Source organism: Bidens hawaiensis, unplaced genomic scaffold (assembly GCF_021521415.1).
Source record: "Bidens hawaiensis isolate Kalapana, Puna unplaced genomic scaffold, B.hawaiensis_p1.1 tig00016075_1, whole genome shotgun sequence".
NCBI lineage: Eukaryota > Viridiplantae > Streptophyta > Magnoliopsida > Asterales > Asteraceae > Bidens > Bidens hawaiensis.
Window position 1 is genome coordinate 34,688 of NW_027505002.1, and position 19,099 is coordinate 53,786.

Below are 19,099 nucleotides of genomic sequence, written 5' to 3' on the forward strand. Positions count from 1 at the left end.
CGATGATGTATTAAATATAGAACTTTATGTAGAAAAAGGGGCTTGATTACTTTTATCCTTCAATCAGTGTATTTCAATTTCGGGTTGGCGTCACGAATTCACAATAAACTTGAACACGAATAGACTTGGACTATGCAATGAGTTGATGAGACGAGAAAACAGCGTCACGATAGACTTGGACAAACGAATAGACTTGTACTATGTGATGAGTTAATGAGACGAGAAAATAGCGTCATAATAGACTTGGACTATCCAATGAGTCGAACGAGGCCAGAAAATGAACATGCATGATTTGGAATATATATATATATTGATAGCATTGTGTATATTTTAAATATAGCAAGGACAAACATGCAACTAAAGAGAATGAGCAATCCAATTTTGTTTCTCTTCATCTTCCTTTTGTCTATTTTCTTTGGTTTTCATTCTTCATCTTTCACTACTGCTCATAAATGCTCTACTCAACAGACCCTTGCTTTGCTACTTTTTAAACAAAGCCTTTCCTCCATCAACAACTCAGTCATTTGGCTTGATTCTAATCATAGTCCAATTATGATGACCTGGAACAAAAGTACAGATTGTTGTAATTGGAATGGAGTCACGTGCGACCAATCCACAGGTGATGTTATCGGTCTCGATCTTAGTAACGGTATGCTGCAAGGTACCATTCATCCTAACACATCCCTGTTTAACCTTCCTCGCCTTGAGAAACTCAACCTCGCTTTCAATGATTTTACTGCTTCCCAATTTCCAAATGGATTTGGAAGGTTTTCTAATAGTCTTACGCATCTCAACATCTCCACATGTGGATTTTCTGGGCAAGTTCCAATGGATATCACATTCCATAATAAATTGGTGTCTCTTGATCTCTCTTGGAATGCATTTGATTTCAGTCTTGGACCTCATGTTTTTAACAATCTGTTTCGAAATTTTACTATATTGAAAGAACTTTTACTTCGAGGTGTTGTTATCTATTCAGTTTTACCTACTTATCTTAATATCTCTTCCTCTTTAAAATCACTAAATCTTCGGGAGACTGAAGTGCAAGGAAAATTACCTCGGAACATTTTCAATCGTCAATCTTTGGAACTTGTCGACTTGTCATTTAACAATTTAACAGGCCAGGTCCCATCAGAAGTCTCATTTCTTCCGAATTTGGTTACACTTGATCTTTCTATGAATGATAACTTACGAATACAACCGGATATTTTCATCTGTTTTCTTCAAAATTCTTCTCTTCTGAGAGAAGTTTCGCTTGCAGATGTAAATATAGGTTCTGTTTTACCAACATATCTTAATATCTCTTCATTGAAATCACTGGATCTCAGCAACACTGGCTTGATAGGGAAATTACCTGATAACATCTTCAATCTTCAATATCTTGAAGAACTTTTCTTGTCAGGGAACAAAAACCTCACTGGTCCATTGCCCAAAGTTAACATGAGCAGTACTAGCATCTCTCTCACATGGTTAGATTTGTCAAACACAAACTTATCAGGAGAGATACCTGAATCAACTGGCCATCTAAAGTCGTTGAGCTTCTTGAGTTTCTCATATTGTGAATTGATGGGATCTCTTCCCAAATCCCCATTTAAGCTTAGACACCTTACTACTCTCGATTTATCACACAACGTGCTTAGTGATCCATTGCCATCTTGGTTGTTTACTCTTCCCTCTTTAGAAATTATATATTTAGATGATAACAAGTTCAGTGGAAATATACCGTTCGAGCTGTTTTCTCTTCAATCATTAAAAGAACTAAAACTTGCTTACAGTCTGCTTCATCAAGGCTCCATTCTTCAAACATTTCGACAACTCACCAACCTCACTTACCTAGATCTTTCATTCAATAATTTCAGAGGTGATTGGGAGTTGGATACATTGTTATCAAGCCTCGCAAGCCTTGTAGATCTCGATCTTTCTTACAGTGGTTTATCTGTTTTGACGAATAATGCTACACGGTATGTCAACCCTGATTTTAACACCTTAAGTTTGGCCTCTTGCAAGATAAAGGTGTTTCCAGAGTCGTTACAAGCCATGAAAAATCTTATATTTCTAAACCTGTCCAACAACAATATACACGGCCACCTTCCTGATTGGGCAGGAGAGATAGGAGAAATTATGCTGCTCACATTTGATATCTCAAACAACTCCGTAACAGGCTTGCCCCAATTTCAATGGCCAACACTACATAATCTACATATTCAGTCCAACCTGATTCAGGGACCATTCCCTCCATCAATTTGCAACATGAGCAGTCTAAGGTATTGGGATATGTCCAATAATAACTTTAGTGGAGTAATTCCGAAGTGTGTGGAAAATATCATCTCTTCTCTTTTAATGCTAGATCTTGGGAACAATCGATTTCAAGGATCCATTCCAAACGTATATGGGGATTGTGGAGAACTAGAGGGGTTTATATTGAACGGAAATCAACTAGAAGGAGATGTGCCCACTTCTTTGTCCAAATGTCAAAACTAGAAAATTCTTGATTTGGGAAACAACCACTTAAATGGTGCCTTCCCCGGCTGGCTAGGAGATCTTCTAAATTTGCAGGCACTTGTATTTAAGTCAAACAATTTCCATGGTCCAATTGTAACATCTTCCACAGATAAATTCCCATTTTCATGTCTGCGAGTTCTTGACTTGTCTCATAATAAATTTGTTGTCCGACTTCCACGAAAATATTTTCAAAATTTCAATGCTATGAAGAACGTGGAAAAGAATGGCACGAAACTAGAGTATTTGAAGATAGGCCGTGTGTATTACTCGATTGTCTTAGTGGCGAAAGGGGGGAGCGAAATTTCCCACAAATTGTTGTTGATTACACAATTGTTGATCTATCAAACAATAATTTCAAAGGGGTGATTCCAGACATTATCGGAAGTCTTAACGCATTGATAGTGCTTGACTTATCCCACAATAGCCTCACAGGTCGAATTCCACATACCCTTAGGAATCTCTCAGAGATTGAATCATTAGACCTTTCTTGTAACCAACTCACAAGCGAGATCCCTCAAGGCCTTGCAGACTTGACTTTTCTTGAATTCTTAAATCTCTCACAAAACAATCTTGTTGGGCGTATTCCACAAGGGAAACAATTCAACACGTTTGATGTGAACTCATTCGAAGGGAATCCAAAACTTTGTGGGTTTCCATTGCACAAAAAGTGCGGTGGGTATCCACATAAACCACAACTTAAAGAAGATGGAGATGAGGAGGAGAATGGATTTACTTGGAAAGCGGTGGTGTTAGGATATGGATCTGCGACCGTACTTGGACTGGTGATAGGATGCCTCGTGTTGTCGACCGGAAGACCAAAATGGTTCAATGCAATTGCTGATGCCGTGGAGCATATGATCTTGTACAAGAAAAATACAAGACACATATATATCCCGAAAAGACATTAGTTTCTTGAAGGTATAATTTGTTTCACATATTTTCCAATTTCATCAAGCTATGCGAAAAAGAAAAACATAATCTTTTTGTCTTACTTTTTTCAATTTTTTGTGTCTCAGGGGGAGAAGTTTGGGGTGGAGCTGGGATCTTTTGAATAATGCAGTCGTGTAGCAATTACTTAACTATGTAGTACCTTTTTGATCTCTTAATATAATATGTCAGAGTTATATATTGCTTAATGTATTTGGTCAGTGGCTGGTCATGTGTTAATGTGGTTGAACCTAAATTTTTATTCATTAAGTGTGTGCTTGGAATTTTGATGATCAAGTCATCAAACAACCATTATGGAGACACATACGTGTGCATTTATAGGAAACTAGTATATGCAAATTCAGGATTCTGGTGGCATCGATCATTAATTTGTTGATACAGCTTGATTTTAAAAAGCAAAATCGTGATTCAGAAAGTCTTTTAACGGCTATGAAGACGTAGGGAAATCTGTAAATTTTCTGGATCGCATGTTTCTAGTTTTCTAAATTTTTTGCGAAATACTTTGTATGCGTGAATTATTTAGTTATTATTTCCAGCATATTTATGTCATGGTAAGTGGGATTCAAGATAGTCATAATTCCAATACTGAGATTTTATTGCCTGCAATGAATTCAAGAAAATCATTATTCTAAACTTTATTTTCCATTTATGTGGCATTTTCCACATGAAACACCATTCCAATCATATAAATGAATTGAATCATTCTATGAGCTAAAGAGCTCCAGATGGATCTAATTAAGTTTCCACATGAAACACCATTCCAATCACAGAAATGAATGTTAGGGAATTAATTTACATGCAATAGTCGAAGGATGTCATCCGCAAATTTCTTACTAGAGAAAGAGTTTCACCTTTTATCAAACCTCTATGGCTCTATCTACATTTGCAACAAAAAATATCCACTTTATATGCTATATATAAAGCTAAAAATGCTCCCAAAATGACTTCAAATCTATTTGTACGTGCTAGATATTGATCTAACTAAGTTTCCACAGGTCTCTTAGTTGCATTCAAAAGAAATATAAAGACATTTGGTTCTTTGACTAAGATGGAAAGCTTATCATAGTAGACAAGAATAGAAATGCCCATGAATTGTTCAAGGACTAATTAAAATTCATTTGAAATGTTTATCATGATAATGATGTGATTCAGATACGTAGCGAGTGCTAATTATCAGCAAGTATAACCAAGTTTTCCGGACTTTGGGTGTATAAATATCTCCATGCAATTCTAAGTCGGTTGTCGATCTATCTTCGATACAAGGGAGCCAAATGCATTTAGGCTTGGCAAAAATTGCACCAAATAGTAGCTGGCACAAGTTTTAGAATGGATGTGCTTTGTGCCAAGAGAAGTATTTAGACATGTTAGTGAAAAAGTTGTGGCGGATGCGTATTTGACATTACCCCCCCCCCCCAAACACACACGCACTACACAACTAATTATCATGTTGTAGTAGTTATACCTATAACCTAACCAAGTCTAGGCGTGATCCAACAGGATTGGGTTCTACACATATTAATCTTTAAGGAACCTTACATTGAAGAACCCAGGCTTATACGGAGTTACGGACCATCCTTCACGATAATAAGTGATAAGTCCACCATAATGCTTAGGCCATAATAATGCTATATCATGTAAGGGAAGATCGTATAGCGTTGTCGAGCGGGAGCTGTGCTTTAGCTCTGTTTTGGATAAAAATCTGCTAAGGATCCAGTATCCAAATTCGTAAATGTGAGGTATAGTGCTAATTCGATAATATTGGATGCGTAATCGTAATTTGTGTGAACACAGTGATTTGATCACGAGGGAAAAAGCCCTTAACCAAGATAGTCTTACTTCGTTCAAAACTTATCAAGGTAATCTCTGGTCGAACTTCCACGGTCAAGGATTAACTAAGTAATCGTTGGTCGATTCTTTTCGGTCAAAGATCAACAAGGTAACCTTTGGTCGATGAGTATGTGATTATCGTGGTCTCCGGCACAAAAAACCCTCGGACGGTGAAAACTATCACCGTCAAGTATATTGATAAATAAAAGGTGGTTGCAAGTGTTATGGAGTTGATGATCGATGTTACCAAGTAAGCTAGTGTGTAGAGAGAATATATGGTTATGCTCTAGTGTGTGTGAGAATACATGTGTTTCCTAACTGATCATCATCTCAATATAAATCAAAGATAATAACTCAATGGAGTTATTAATAATAAATACCATTAACCATTTTTCCTAAAAATCCGCCTTTATCTTGAATATACTTGTAACAACCACTTTGACCACGTGCTCCATCACTCAGGCTGCGAAATAGGTGGTAGACCAGGTCTTCTAGCCGTTACATTTGTTATATATAATGTTATACACAGGAAACAATCGTTAGTAAATAATAAGTACTGAGGATCCTTGATCCTGATGGGATCTGACTAAGGATCACTGATCCAGAAACTTATGCCAGGATAACGTATCCACAGTGTCAAATTTCTGTGCACTAACAAGCTCATTTAAGGTACGACACGCGTGCTCCAATCAAGCCTAGGCTGGTTCAATATTTTTATCAAAATATATAAAAATAGTTAAAATGAACATTTAAGTTAATTAATAAATAATAAGCGAGTCGAGCTCAAGCTTGACCTTGAACTACAAGCCAAACTCAAACTTAAGAAAAAGAGCTCAAAAATGTCAAAAATACACTTTCTTTTCTTTGTTTTACAATTCAATTATTGATTTATATATAAAGAGTTATCTCATTCTTATTTTTCCTGTTTATATTACATGTGAATACTTGGAGCTTGGACAAGATTTATAAACGTTGGGATTGCTGGATTTAATAGTGGGCTTGTAGCTAAGAGGTTCAAGACTTGTGAAGGCCCACTTGCTATTAGCTCAGTTTAATATACAGTTGGGTTATATATTAGAAAAGTGGCTGGATATTGTGAAACAAACCTAATAGCTTACACATAGAAGAAGGAGATGTAGGGAGAAAGGGAGAGATTTCATTAATAGGGTGTATATTACAATGAGGTATAATAAGATGTATACAAAGAGAAGATAACTTGGACAATAAGCCTAATCTATATTAGGTATTGATAACCACAATAATATATATTTATAACACTCCCCCTTGGTTATCAACTTAATACGCATGTTGATGTTGCCTCATTAAAAACCTTGCTAGGAAAACCCAGTGGCACAAAACCATAACTAAGGGAAAAAGAGTGCAGCGCGTATTGTCTCCCCCTGATTTATAAATCTGTCAAAATGGTAAATATCGATCTACTATGAAAGTTGCTCAAAACTTTGTGGTCAATCATTTGCGTCTTCGTTCGTTGACATTTGAATACTTAAGTTGAATGATGTTGTATGATCTACACGTGAAAACTTCTATTGCTTCATCTGGTAAACACTATGATCTTGTTGTATTTCTCTGCATCAACAAGACTAACCAAACTTTGTTTGATGGGTTAGTAAAATATAAACACATATTTTCATACCTGAAATATATGTTTTAACCCATTCTGATGTCTCATAGCAGGACACATGCTGTGTCACACCCTCAAAATCCACTAACGGCGTTTTACCGTCAGAGGGTGTGAACTAACAGGATCGGAATCATTAGTTATAATCAAACATCATATTCAAAGTTTTTAAACCACAAATATTAAAGTTTAATGAATGCGGAAGCGTAAATCATAAGCCAAGTGTTGCGTCACGCAGGACGACTTAAAACCAAATTAATAAAAGTTTAAAAGCAAGTTTTCAAAACGATAGTGTTCAATGAAATGCATGTCCCTATACCGCGCGCCCGCCCCGGCTACCTGAGATTAACATACTAAAAGTGTCAACACAGGGTTGCTGAGTTCACATATATAAATAAAGGAAAACGTTTACGTTTAAGTGTTTGTTTTTGCGTTACCAGATAATGTTAAGTCAATTATATATCAATAGGTAGCTAGCCTATAAAACAAGTATTACTAAGTGTTCGACACCGAAGCTGACTGTTTAGCATATGCCTTGTCACCATGTCTACCACGACCATGGTAATGTGTTAGCCAAGATTACACCCACTCGACCTACAGTCGAGTTTAGAGTTGGGTGGGGTTTGTCAAACCCAGTAGTACTACTCAACAGTGACTCGCTATTATACAAATACTAACCGGTTCGATGTTATGAAGGACTTTAGTTGGTTTGTTTGCCACTTAGCCTTACAAGCGATATATAACCAATAACAAAATCTAAAGTGTTTGGAGTATGTTATCTCCCCCAAGTAAAAAGCGTTTAAAAGAGTAAAGGGGGAACGTGAAACTCACTGTTTGCGAAGAATTCAAAAACAAATCCGAGAGATGCGCGTCAAAGAAAATCCTCACTAGTGCTCTAAAACAAAAATGAAATTCTCTAAGTATTTAAACTACTATTGAGTCTCTAGACTCGGCACATAATACCTATGCATGAGATACGTTTTGTGTTTCGTTTGTGAATTATGTGTGACTCGACAAACACACACGTTACATATGTATACAACTACTTAAGCATCAAATACTAACATTGTACATTACTAGTAAATTATCTCCCCACAAGGGCAATTTAGTCAAGACATGGCAATTATCTATTAACAAACGCGTTTCATGTATTTTCACATAGTTCAGCAGCTAGTTTTATCAAGACAGATTTCTACTTGAAAGATTACTCTATTCAGCAGATCATAATATATCAATTAATTCACCAAAAATCGTCACAAAAGAACACATGAGTTAGGTTTCCAGAACTATTTTTATTGTATTTTTATTCCACATAGTTTTCTCATAAAGACCAAAACATTACAGTAAACTCACAGCAGTCAAAATCGTGCGCAACAGAATGATATTTGTTATTCCCGTTAAATGGTAAATTCAATTAATGCAAGACCAATTGAGTTAGATTCTTAACTCAATATGTTAACTTCCAGAAGTGGAACTAACCCATTTGTTCTTGTAGTTTATGAGATATGATAATTTCAAAACAGCCTAACAACAGACCCCACAATTCAGACTTGCACTACGTTTTTGTAAAATAATAAAAGCTAACTTTTACACGTCCAAAAATTACAAATTTGGACTGTTTAGAAACTAGACTCAACCTAGTACACTGTAGTGTTAATAATTTAGACCGATTACCATATTAACATCCAGTTACAGTCGTCTAAACATCAATCAACAATCTGTCCAGTACTAGTTTACATCAGAACTCAACATAACAACAATCTATGAACCATAACCCATGCATATCACACTCTAGACACAAGATTTACCAACCATGCATATCAATTTTACGTTACACACATAGTTAGGGTTTTACTTGAAAGTTTAAAATCAAAGAACAAGTAATTAACAAGCAATTATAACACAACTAGTTATCAATTCACTAGCAATTCATCATCAAACATACAATCAAACCCTAACTCATTTTAATCATCACTTTCAAGAATTTAGGGTTTTGATTAACCCATTCAATATCAAAATTAAACACATAGAATGCATAGAGAAGTAGTTAATTACCTAATAGCACCTTAATTCTTCAACAAAAGCTTGAAAATCCTTGTATGTGTGTGTGTGTGTTTACGGCAGCCAAGAAGAGAGGGAGAGGGGGCCGATCGGTCTAGGGAGAGGGGAGGGAGTGTAGGGTTTTGTTAATTATTATAATAATAATAATATGTTACACAATGGCCCCTCTACTTTTAGTTATTAATTTTCTAGTGTAAACAATTAGTTCTTGCTTCTTGTGTTTAGCATTACACATAACATATTAAGTAACATATATGTTAACACATAATTATCACGTATTTGTTGTTTTGATGTTTGTCGTTTGTTCACCAATGGTTTGAGTCGACTCGTGTGTGTTTCGGTGCAATCCCGAAAGACTACATGTGTAGTGATTGTCAAGCGTCATTTAAAACCGTTTAAATGTAATGAGATGTGCGTTATAGATCAAGTGATCTTAAGTTTGAATTGACGGAGTTTAGATTAACGGAGTTAACCTGAAATTGACGAGTGTCACATGCTGATAAATATAAATAAAGAAAATAATAATATAGCTAACAACATAATGCATATATGTATTTAATTATGGTATTTCTGAACCAATAATATTCATATTCAGATAGACAATGATATAGAGTCATTGTTAGACATCTTTTAACATGCTAAAAGGATTAAATTTGTCCATGGTAAAATGTCTTAACATTTTCTAGATGCACTTTGATGGATTTATAAGCATATAATTACACATATACTCAAACTATAAGTCGAACAATAATCATACTGTGTCAAGTTCTTTCAAAAAGAATTTTCTCTTTGAAAGCTCATAAGTTTTTCTTGGTGATATGTACATCATTGTAAATTGTGATTATAATGACCTTTTAAGAGTGAAATTTTGATAAAAGTATGACTAATTATATCCAACTTATCTCCCTCTTTATCATAATATCTCTTGATTTGTGCCAAAGTCAATTCGAATAATTTAGTCCATACGTAATAATCATAAATCCATGCATTCACGAATCCATCATGGACTTCTTGTCAACTTGACAATTTATGCATACGCATTCACTTTTCTATGATTTTTTGCTGCATAAACTTGCTCATTAACACATAATTTTATGTCACATATCAAAATTCCATATTGTACAATTTTTTTGTTTATTGAGATATTGTACTCATCATGTGCATTCTCTTCTATGTGTATGATTATTGATGCACAAGAATTCCATCATTAAGATGTATCAATCAACCTTTCAAGTATACAACTGCCTTAGGAAACTCTTCAGGAGTTCCATTTATGTTCAACATATTCAATAATCGTAAAGTATTCAAATACGGCCTGGAAGCTATAATTGTAAACCACGATCGAATCTATGGAAGCATTGGTTTATACATTCCTCTTAGTCTCGACTCTAGGGATAATTTTTTTCGCTATCTTTTTTAGAGAACCGCCGAAAATTTCAACTAAAAAATAAAAAAATTCAATGATTTCTCATTATCGCAATTGAAGTAATGAGCCTCCCAGTATTGGGAGGCTCATTACTTCAATTAGTTCCCATGTTCCTCGAATGGATCTCTTAGTTGTTGAGAAGGTTGCCCAAAAGCGTATATAAGGCGTACCTAGTAAAACTTACAAGTAAACCAGATACAAAGATGGCGACTAGGGTTGCTGTTTCCATTATTATATAATTTCAAGACCACAATGGATCTATGATAAGATCGTTTATTTACAATGGGATGGTATACAAAGTCAACAGATTTCAATGAATAAAATGGGATTTATGGCTCTATACACAACAATTAATATGTTCTCGAGAACTTACTTTACATGATTTGATAATTTAAATCTTTCATATATTTTCTTGTGAACTTTCAGTATCAACTGAATAACAATAATTATTAGACGCATATAAATTCTCTCATTATATTACCAGACTGTTTAGTTATCGAAAAGTCATTGCTTCCACCATTGGAGAATGTGTCTCCTCATAATTAATCATGGGTCTTGCATCAATTTTTCCTTATATCACTTGATGAATTTTCATAACTCATATACAATACCCGTTTGTATCTAACACATTTTATAACTTTAGTTGTACGGACTGCTGGTCCAAAACTTTCCGTTATTTAGAGAATTCAACTCTGCCTTGTTTGCGTCTTTCCGCTTTGGCCAATCATTTTTCCTAGGCAGATTTAGATTCTTGATCCTCGTCATCATTTCAAGCGCTAATTATATATATAAATGAAAGTATAATGACGTCGACTTTATTTCGATTCCATATATATTTATAGACATGATACAATAATTTTTTAGAGCTCTTTGTTTTCAGGTACCTAAAGTTCTTTAAGAACCATCATGTCTAATCTCATTCAAGAGACCTTTTACTGCACCTCGACTTGACCATCTTTATTACTTGCTCCAATTTTTGAGGAAATTTTACATTTGGAACCGATCAATCTACCACGCTACAAGCGTGCATTAGACTTATTATCAATACGTGTTTGTCCTTTTGGGACATTTATTAATTGGAGAATTAGCAGTTTGTATAAGTGTCTTAGTTAGACACTCCCTTTTGGTCAGTGAATCGTCTGGTAAATGATTCGTTAATCTTTATACATGAATTATCCTTTGAACTTTTAGTTCATATAATTTAGTTTGAGGATCAGTGATAATTCATTCCAACTAAATTCGTTTTCCAACTGCTTTATATCTCCCTCTAATGTTGGGAATGTTAATTCACTAAAATGAACACCGATGAGCCATAAACAAATATCTCACTAATGGCTCTAAGTATTTAATCATAGATAAAATTTAATACCCGACATAAATTCCCAACTTCCTGTGTGGTCTCATCTTTGTGTGTTGTGGTGGATTAATTTCAATATATAACACACACCAAATATTAGATGATAAATAATTGGTTCCTGACCAAAAACCAACTTTAATGGGGAGTAATTATTATAACTTATTGGCTTGATGTGAATTATGATATTGTATGTAACATACATGTACCCAAATGCAAACATGAATTGTAGCTCTTATAATCACATTCTTTGAAATCAATTGTAGACGTTCAATAATTGTCTCACAACAAAAGCAATTTATTTGTGAACATAATCTATATGGAGTTCAACAATTATCCCAATGATTATTAATAACTTGGGAATCGAATTCATTATATAACCAAATATAAATATGAAAATCCATAATATTGTGCTTGCTATCTCATTAGCTAAGCCACAAATCACACAAACTTTAAGTTGTGAAATTGATAACTATTTAGACGATGCATCAATTTTGAAAACACTAAATGGTATCATGTTTAGGATATGTGTATCATTTTCTCAATTCCATGACATTTAGGGATTCACACCCTCCTTCATTTGGTTATATAATTCCCTTCGAGAGCAATATTACATGTATAATTGTTAGAAAGAATCTTTTAGTTCCTCAATAAATTTCACATCATTGATTCGGTGTGGTTTAACCGACCATGCCATTATATAATCATGATCCATAAACTTCATGTTTATGATCGTATATGTATTATATGCTTCTTTAATACAATACATAAAATGTAAGAGAACCTTTTATTATCGTTTCAAGCGATCATGCAGTTTCATTTTTGTATCTCCATATTTTGTTCTCATATATGATCAATCCATTTGCCACTTGTGGTGGTCGATCTCATTATTAACATGACCATGCTAACAAATTCCTATGGTCGATCTCATTTTTTTAATATGACCATCATTATAGAGATTTTCTCAATCGTGTTCATGATCGTAATATATACAATGATCATTATATAGTCACATTCACTTTAGGGAATGATATAAAACCAAACCATTTTCATGGTTTAGTCATATTTTCTCCGACATGAATACAAAATCACTTCAAATCTTTTCATACATATTTAATAATATGCTACTTCACGCGCATATTTGAGGTTTGACAAATAAAAAGGTGTCTTATCAAGATTTTCCTTATAATTAATCATCGAGAAGTAATTACATGAATGAGTCATGTAAGATTTATCATGCTAATATTTTATAACCTTTAACAACGAGATTTACATAGTTTGACACATCAAGTGTCGTGTTATAAATGAATCTTAACCATTATTCAAACGCGTTTATAATCTTTTGTAACGGTAATACAAAACCACATCTTTGATCATATAGTTTTCTTCAATACTATCATCGATCTATGTAATATATGTTAAGACATAGAACACAACTAAATTTAGATTCTACAATACTCGACATCATACAATGTCTCAATATAAAACAAGTTTTATTAAAACTTTGATAAATAAGATGTTTGTTTTCATCCGTTACAAACAAATATATAAGTCATGTATCCACGTATCATACCATAAGCATTCACACGTATATACGTTGCATACATATATATATTACTACACTTTGAAACATAAACAAATTTCTCATTGAATTTCTTTAATGCTATAATAAATTATTTACTAAGAGTTAAAAACCTTTATTTTCGTAACATATAATTCTTTTCCATATGTGTTGAAGATCTCAATGTTACAAAAATATCTTTTGTCATACATACGTTTCAATTATATTTGATTAAGCAAAAGTTATAAAACGTATATATGATTACATCCATATACTAATTTGTATATCCACGACATACATAAATTAATAATTCTTGCTTAGTTATTTTTTTATTATTATTTTTTTATTAAAAAAAACAAGAACTTAATTAATTAATACAAGGATTCATTTAAAACTAGACAAAGCTGTCGTGAACCTCAACGTAAATATATTTATGGAAAGTTCTAATTAACTTGGCAACCAAGTACGTAAAATATTGTTACCATTAAATTGTAAAAAATCTTTATTGTGAATGAATTAAACCATTAAATAGTTTAAAAGAAAATATATTGATGATATGTTCCTTTTAAGCTTTTAACCATTAGGAACTTCATCTAAAGGAACCTTCCATGTATATCTCCATTATTATAGATTAATAATCTAGTCCGTAATTCATTATACGTAAAAATAGATTTTACTAATTATTAGAAACTTCTTAATTTGTCAAGAGATCAAGTTTATTAATCTAAATCAATATTATGCATATATAATTTCTAAACATGATGAATTCATACATCTTAACAACCATATGCATAATAATATGATAGATATCTTCACAGAATATATATATATATATATATATATATATATATTTAAGATTGCTAAAAGAATATTCAGTTTTACAAAATATAATGCATGAACAAATAGTATTTTCTTCTAAATGAGCAAATACATGTAATGACTGTAATCTCTCTTTTCTTCTCAATATGAAACTTAACTATCCATTTATTTTAAAACCAAATATAAAAATTCATAAGCTTACCCGGTAAAAAATTCGAAAACCTTTACAAAAGAATCATTAAATTTTAATATAATTAAACCACTCTTGTATCATTGTATGCATAATAAATAATAACATGTTACTGGACCCATGAATAATTTTTCATGTACCAATTATATATATGGAAAAAAGTATCATCATAGTGGACTAATTATTGTAAATATGAATAATTTTTAATATCTTTGATTTACCAAAAATCAGATTACTACCCAATAGGCCAATATTGAACGACTTCCTTAGGTCCTAGTCTATGTGAAAAATAATATCGAAAAGAGAAGTGACGTATTTTAGCCTTTTGACTTTTGTCTACTATTATTGTTTTATGAACAAAATAATGTTTTTTTTCGAGTTAGTTTATTACAAACAGAATATCAACCTCTTATAAATCAAAGACGTGCGCATATGAGTATAAACATGAATTACAAGGGCTAGTCTTGTTACCTGAATTATAAATGAAGAACTCGTTTAGCTGAGATGATTGCCTCACTCTTAGGTTATTGGCAAGCTATTCATTGACTTCCATCTTCTTCTTTTGCCGGTATCTCCATGGGGTTTTGACCAAAGGTAGGGAGCAAAAAAATAAAATAAAAATAAAAATGAGTTAAGCAACTCGTGCTGATAACGTATTGTGAAACAAGCCTAATAGTTTACACATAGGAGAAGGAGATGTAGGGAGAAATGGAGAGATTTCATTAATAGGGTGTATATTACAATGAGGTATAATAAGATGTATATAAAGAGAAGATAACTTGGACAATAAGCCTAATCTATATTAGGTATTGATAACCACAATAATATATATTTATAACACTGGAGACTTTTTAGATATAATAGAGATTATTTTCTTTCACCTAACTTTTCTTCTACACTTTCGTTTCTTATTTTTAGATCTCAGTTTCGAGTTAGGGTTTTGATCTTCAGTTTGTTTCTTATTGTATCAAATCATTACAAAGATGATTTGATTATTTGTAGTTGGTTTAAATAGTGGTGTATACTTCATCTCGTTGTGATTATCTGTTGAAGATTGATTGTTATTGTGGTTTATTTCGATTAATAAAAGGGCGAAGTTGAATTTCTGACAAAACAAGCTAAGTTCGAGCTCAAGCTCTTGGAACTCAAAATTTGCCGAGCTCGACCGGCTTGGGTCGACTCGTTTACACCCCTAGTAGCTTAAGTCATCTTGTCCTAACACTACTTTGGCCCAACAGCCTTGTAACATGCTTCATCTAACCCAAGCACTCCTGGATTTGGGCTTACACACTTTGCTCACGGGCTGATGTTCAAAAATCAAAAGAATACTACTTCTAATCCTTTTATTGACTTATAGGCTGAGAAGTCACAGTCACTCCCAAGTTGTTGGTAAATCATGCAAAATTTCAAAAAGAAAAAGTCATCGTCTTCTTTAATTATTTCACTATTTTATTATTAAAACACCCACCACCTGCCTTCCTTTGTGTTTCTTGTCTTCTACATTTTCCATAAAAGTCAAGTATGATATAATATACAAATTTATAAATGCAATATGCATCATGGTACATATAATTTATAAAACAGTGAAAAAAAATAACAACAAGAACAAGACCAATGATGAAGGAGGGTTATCAATACTACAAGATGTTCGGGTTTAACCGGAAGTTCAAGATTACCGAACTTAAGCCACTACCAGACGTGATCGATGCGTTCACTTTGTGCACCAATAAGGAGTCACATATGTTGCCCGATCACTTTCGACGGTTCTTGATCGAGTTTCAAGGAGAAGAAGGTGTTACAGTTGATCATGCTAGGGTGATTATGGAGCAGGTGTTGCATCACATCAAACCGAACTTTAATCTATGTTGTTTTACTCTTGATGATTTCTTCAAGTACCTGTTTTTCGATCACTTCAATGGGCCCGTCAGATCCGAGGTTTGTTAAAACCCTTAACAGTTGTTTATATTGTTTGAATCATTTCAGATCTTCTCTGTTCTCTGTTTGTAATGTCTGCCTTATTTTAGCAGTTTAGGAAGTTGCCAATTTTGACTTTTTGAGTAGATTTAGTCCATGAATCTTCCACTCTGATTGGATTATATTTAAAATAAAATTTTAGAATGCATTGATATTGTCACAGTGGATTTTAATAATCCAAACTTTATTCAGTTGAGTGGCGTTAAGTCCCACTTTCAAAATATACAAGAACAATCCTAACTTTCAACATGTTTTCCTCCAACGAACTTTTCACTAAAGGAAGCGTTCGTGTCATGGTCCACGTCAGCAAAAACTAACGGAGTCAAACTCCGTTAGTGAAAGCTCGTTGGGGGTGAAATATGTTGAAGGTTGGGACTGTTGTGGTATATTTTTAAAGTTGGACTTAGCGCAACCAGTTGATCAAGTTTTTTTTAAACTCCCATTGATTAATGCGTATATCTTCAGGTACACCATGATATGACGGCACCATTGCAACATTATTTCATATACACAGGCCATAACTCGTACCTCACGGGAAATCAACTCAATAGTGATTGTAGTGAAGTGCCGATCATAAAAGCTCTTCATAAAGGTGTGAGGGTAATTGAGCTCGACTTGTGGCCAAACAGTTCTAAAGACGGAATTGATGTTCTTCATGGGCGGTAAGTCTTATAACTTATATATGACACTATTTTTTAAAGTTTAGTGATTAAAAATCTAGATGGCATCAGGACTATGACAACTCCTGTAACACTTGAAAAATGTTTGAAGTCAATCAAAGAGCACGCTTTTGTGAATTCTCCATATCCGGTGATCATCACTTTAGAAGATCATCTTACATCAAATCTTCAAGCTATAGTTGCAGAGGTTAGCGCTTAGCCTTCTTGTTTATTTGAATTATATACTCTATACTGCAAAAGAAAAAAAAAAGTTTTAGATGCGGTTCATATAATGACTTCTAAAGGCAACCGTTACGGCTTTTAGATGGTCATGGAAATATTTGGAGATATGCTTTACTGCCCAAAAGACGGAGATCAAGACGAATTCGCTTCACCTGAAGAATTAAAGCATCGTATTCTTCTTTCAACAAAACCACCAAAGGAATACCTTGAACGGGTGAGCTAATTAATTAGCCTTTCAAAGTTCATTTTTCCATTTTATAAAAGGATTATTTGTTTTATTTGGTTTCTAATAACAGGCTAATAGTAATATGGATGGTAATATGTCCAACTTAAATCATGATTTGTCACAATTCTTTCACGATGAGTTTGAGGATGAAGCCGAAGATGCTGCAAATGAGAATCCCGAACAGAAAACACCTCCCGAGTACGTACAACTCATTGGAATTCATGCTGCTAAAGCAAGTAAGGAATTAAAGAAGGCGTTAACAGTTGATTCAGGAAAAGCTAAACGTCTTAGTTTGAGTGAACAGACTCTTGAAAAAGCCGCATCTCTTTGTGGAACTGATTTGGTTAGGTAATTAGCCATAAAGTTTCATAACATAACTATTACATTTTTATATAACAGGTATGTTTTCTTTAGGTTTACTCAAAAAAATATTCTTAGAGTGTACCCCAAGGGCACACGCGTTACCTCGACAAATTTCAAACCACTCCTTGCATGGATGCATGGTGCTCAGATGGTGGCTTCCAATATGCAGGTGATTTTAAAGTTGAAACAATTTTGTATAAAATAAAATTCACAAAACATACAGTTTCAATTTGGTATTAAATAAGCGACTTTTGGCCTATATAACCGGTTTCAATATAAGCAGGGATATGGAAAATCGCTTTGGATGATGCATGGAATGTTCCGATCGAATGGAGGGTGTGGTTATGTTAAAAAACCTGATTTTCTAATGACCAAGGGTCCAAATAATGAGGTGTTTGATCCACAAGTAACATCATATGTGCAGAAAACTTTAAAGGTAAGTAAACTCGTCTTGAGGGGGTGTTTGAATGCGTGTTTTGGATCAAACAGTTTCAAATCACGCACCCAAACACCCCTTTAGTTTCGTTTAATAATAAACCTTGGACAAATCTAATAATTCAACCTGATTTTTCAGGTGAAAGTATACACGGGCGATGGGTGGCGTATGGATTTTAGTCAGACTCATTTTGATAAATATTCACCACCAGACTTCTACACAAAGGTTAGTTACATATCCAAGTAACTAACTAACAACATCTTTTCTATTTGTAACTTGCACAAGTAGTGTGTTTGACCTTGAGTTGACCTACAGATGTATATGGTTGGAGTCCCGGCGGATGTTATCAAGAAGAAAACCCGAGTGATTAAAGATGATTGGATACCCGTATGGGACGAAGAATTTACATTCCCATTGACGGTCCCTGAGCTAGCTTTATTGAAAATCGTTGTGCGAGAACATGATGTATCTGAGAAGGATGATTTTGCGGGTCAAACATGCTTGCCTGTGTCTGAGTTGAAAACCGGGATTCGAGCTGTTCCATTGCATAACAAAAAAGGAGAGAAATTTGAATCTGTAAAGCTTCTTATGCGGTTTGTTTTCGAGTAAACTAATCACGGTAACTACTTGATTAATATCAATTGAGCTCTTTAGATCTTATTGCAGCTAGACTGGTAACCATGAGAGTATGTACACAAGACTTGTAAAATATGTTGTGAAGAATCTATTCTATCTATGAAACAACTTGTGTCTTGCAGTAGACGAAAATAATCCGCTTAAAAAACATGTCATGTTTGGGTTGATCTGTTTAATAAACATGTTTAATTAAACAGGCGACCCATTACTACTTCATGTCAACCCGATTAACACA

General features: G+C 33.8%; 1 protein-coding gene and 1 pseudogene across 1 annotated transcript; both read left to right on the forward strand.

The window, feature by feature from the left end:
• The first annotated feature begins 351 nt into the window (after positions 1–351).
• Positions 352–3,570, forward strand: LOC143609811 (receptor-like protein Cf-9 homolog; annotated as a pseudogene).
• A 12,273-nt stretch (positions 3,571–15,843) lies between these two features.
• Positions 15,844–18,983, forward strand: LOC143609818 (phosphoinositide phospholipase C 6-like). The gene is made up of 9 exons (XM_077084464.1): positions 15,844–16,262; positions 16,767–16,963; positions 17,033–17,168; positions 17,286–17,417; positions 17,500–17,777; positions 17,844–17,961; positions 18,076–18,228; positions 18,367–18,453; positions 18,544–18,983. The coding sequence occupies exons 1-9, from the start codon at positions 15,942–15,944 to the stop codon at positions 18,835–18,837; spliced, it is 1,716 nt and encodes a 571-aa protein (XP_076940579.1). The 5' UTR covers positions 15,844–15,941; the 3' UTR covers positions 18,838–18,983.
• Positions 18,984–19,099: the final 116 nt, after the last annotated feature.

Bases quoted from the DNA above. Each gene is read 5' to 3' on its own strand.
- LOC143609818 (XM_077084464.1), top strand. From the start codon at position 15,942: ATGATGAAGGAGGGTTATCAATACTACAAGATGTTCGGGTTTAACCGG. The intron at 17,778-17,843 runs GTAATTAGCCAT...TGTTTTCTTTAG, and splicing joins TGTGGAACTGATTTGGTTAG to GTTTACTCAAAAAAATATTC. The intron at 18,229-18,366 runs GTAAGTAAACTC...CTGATTTTTCAG, and splicing joins ATGTGCAGAAAACTTTAAAG to GTGAAAGTATACACGGGCGA.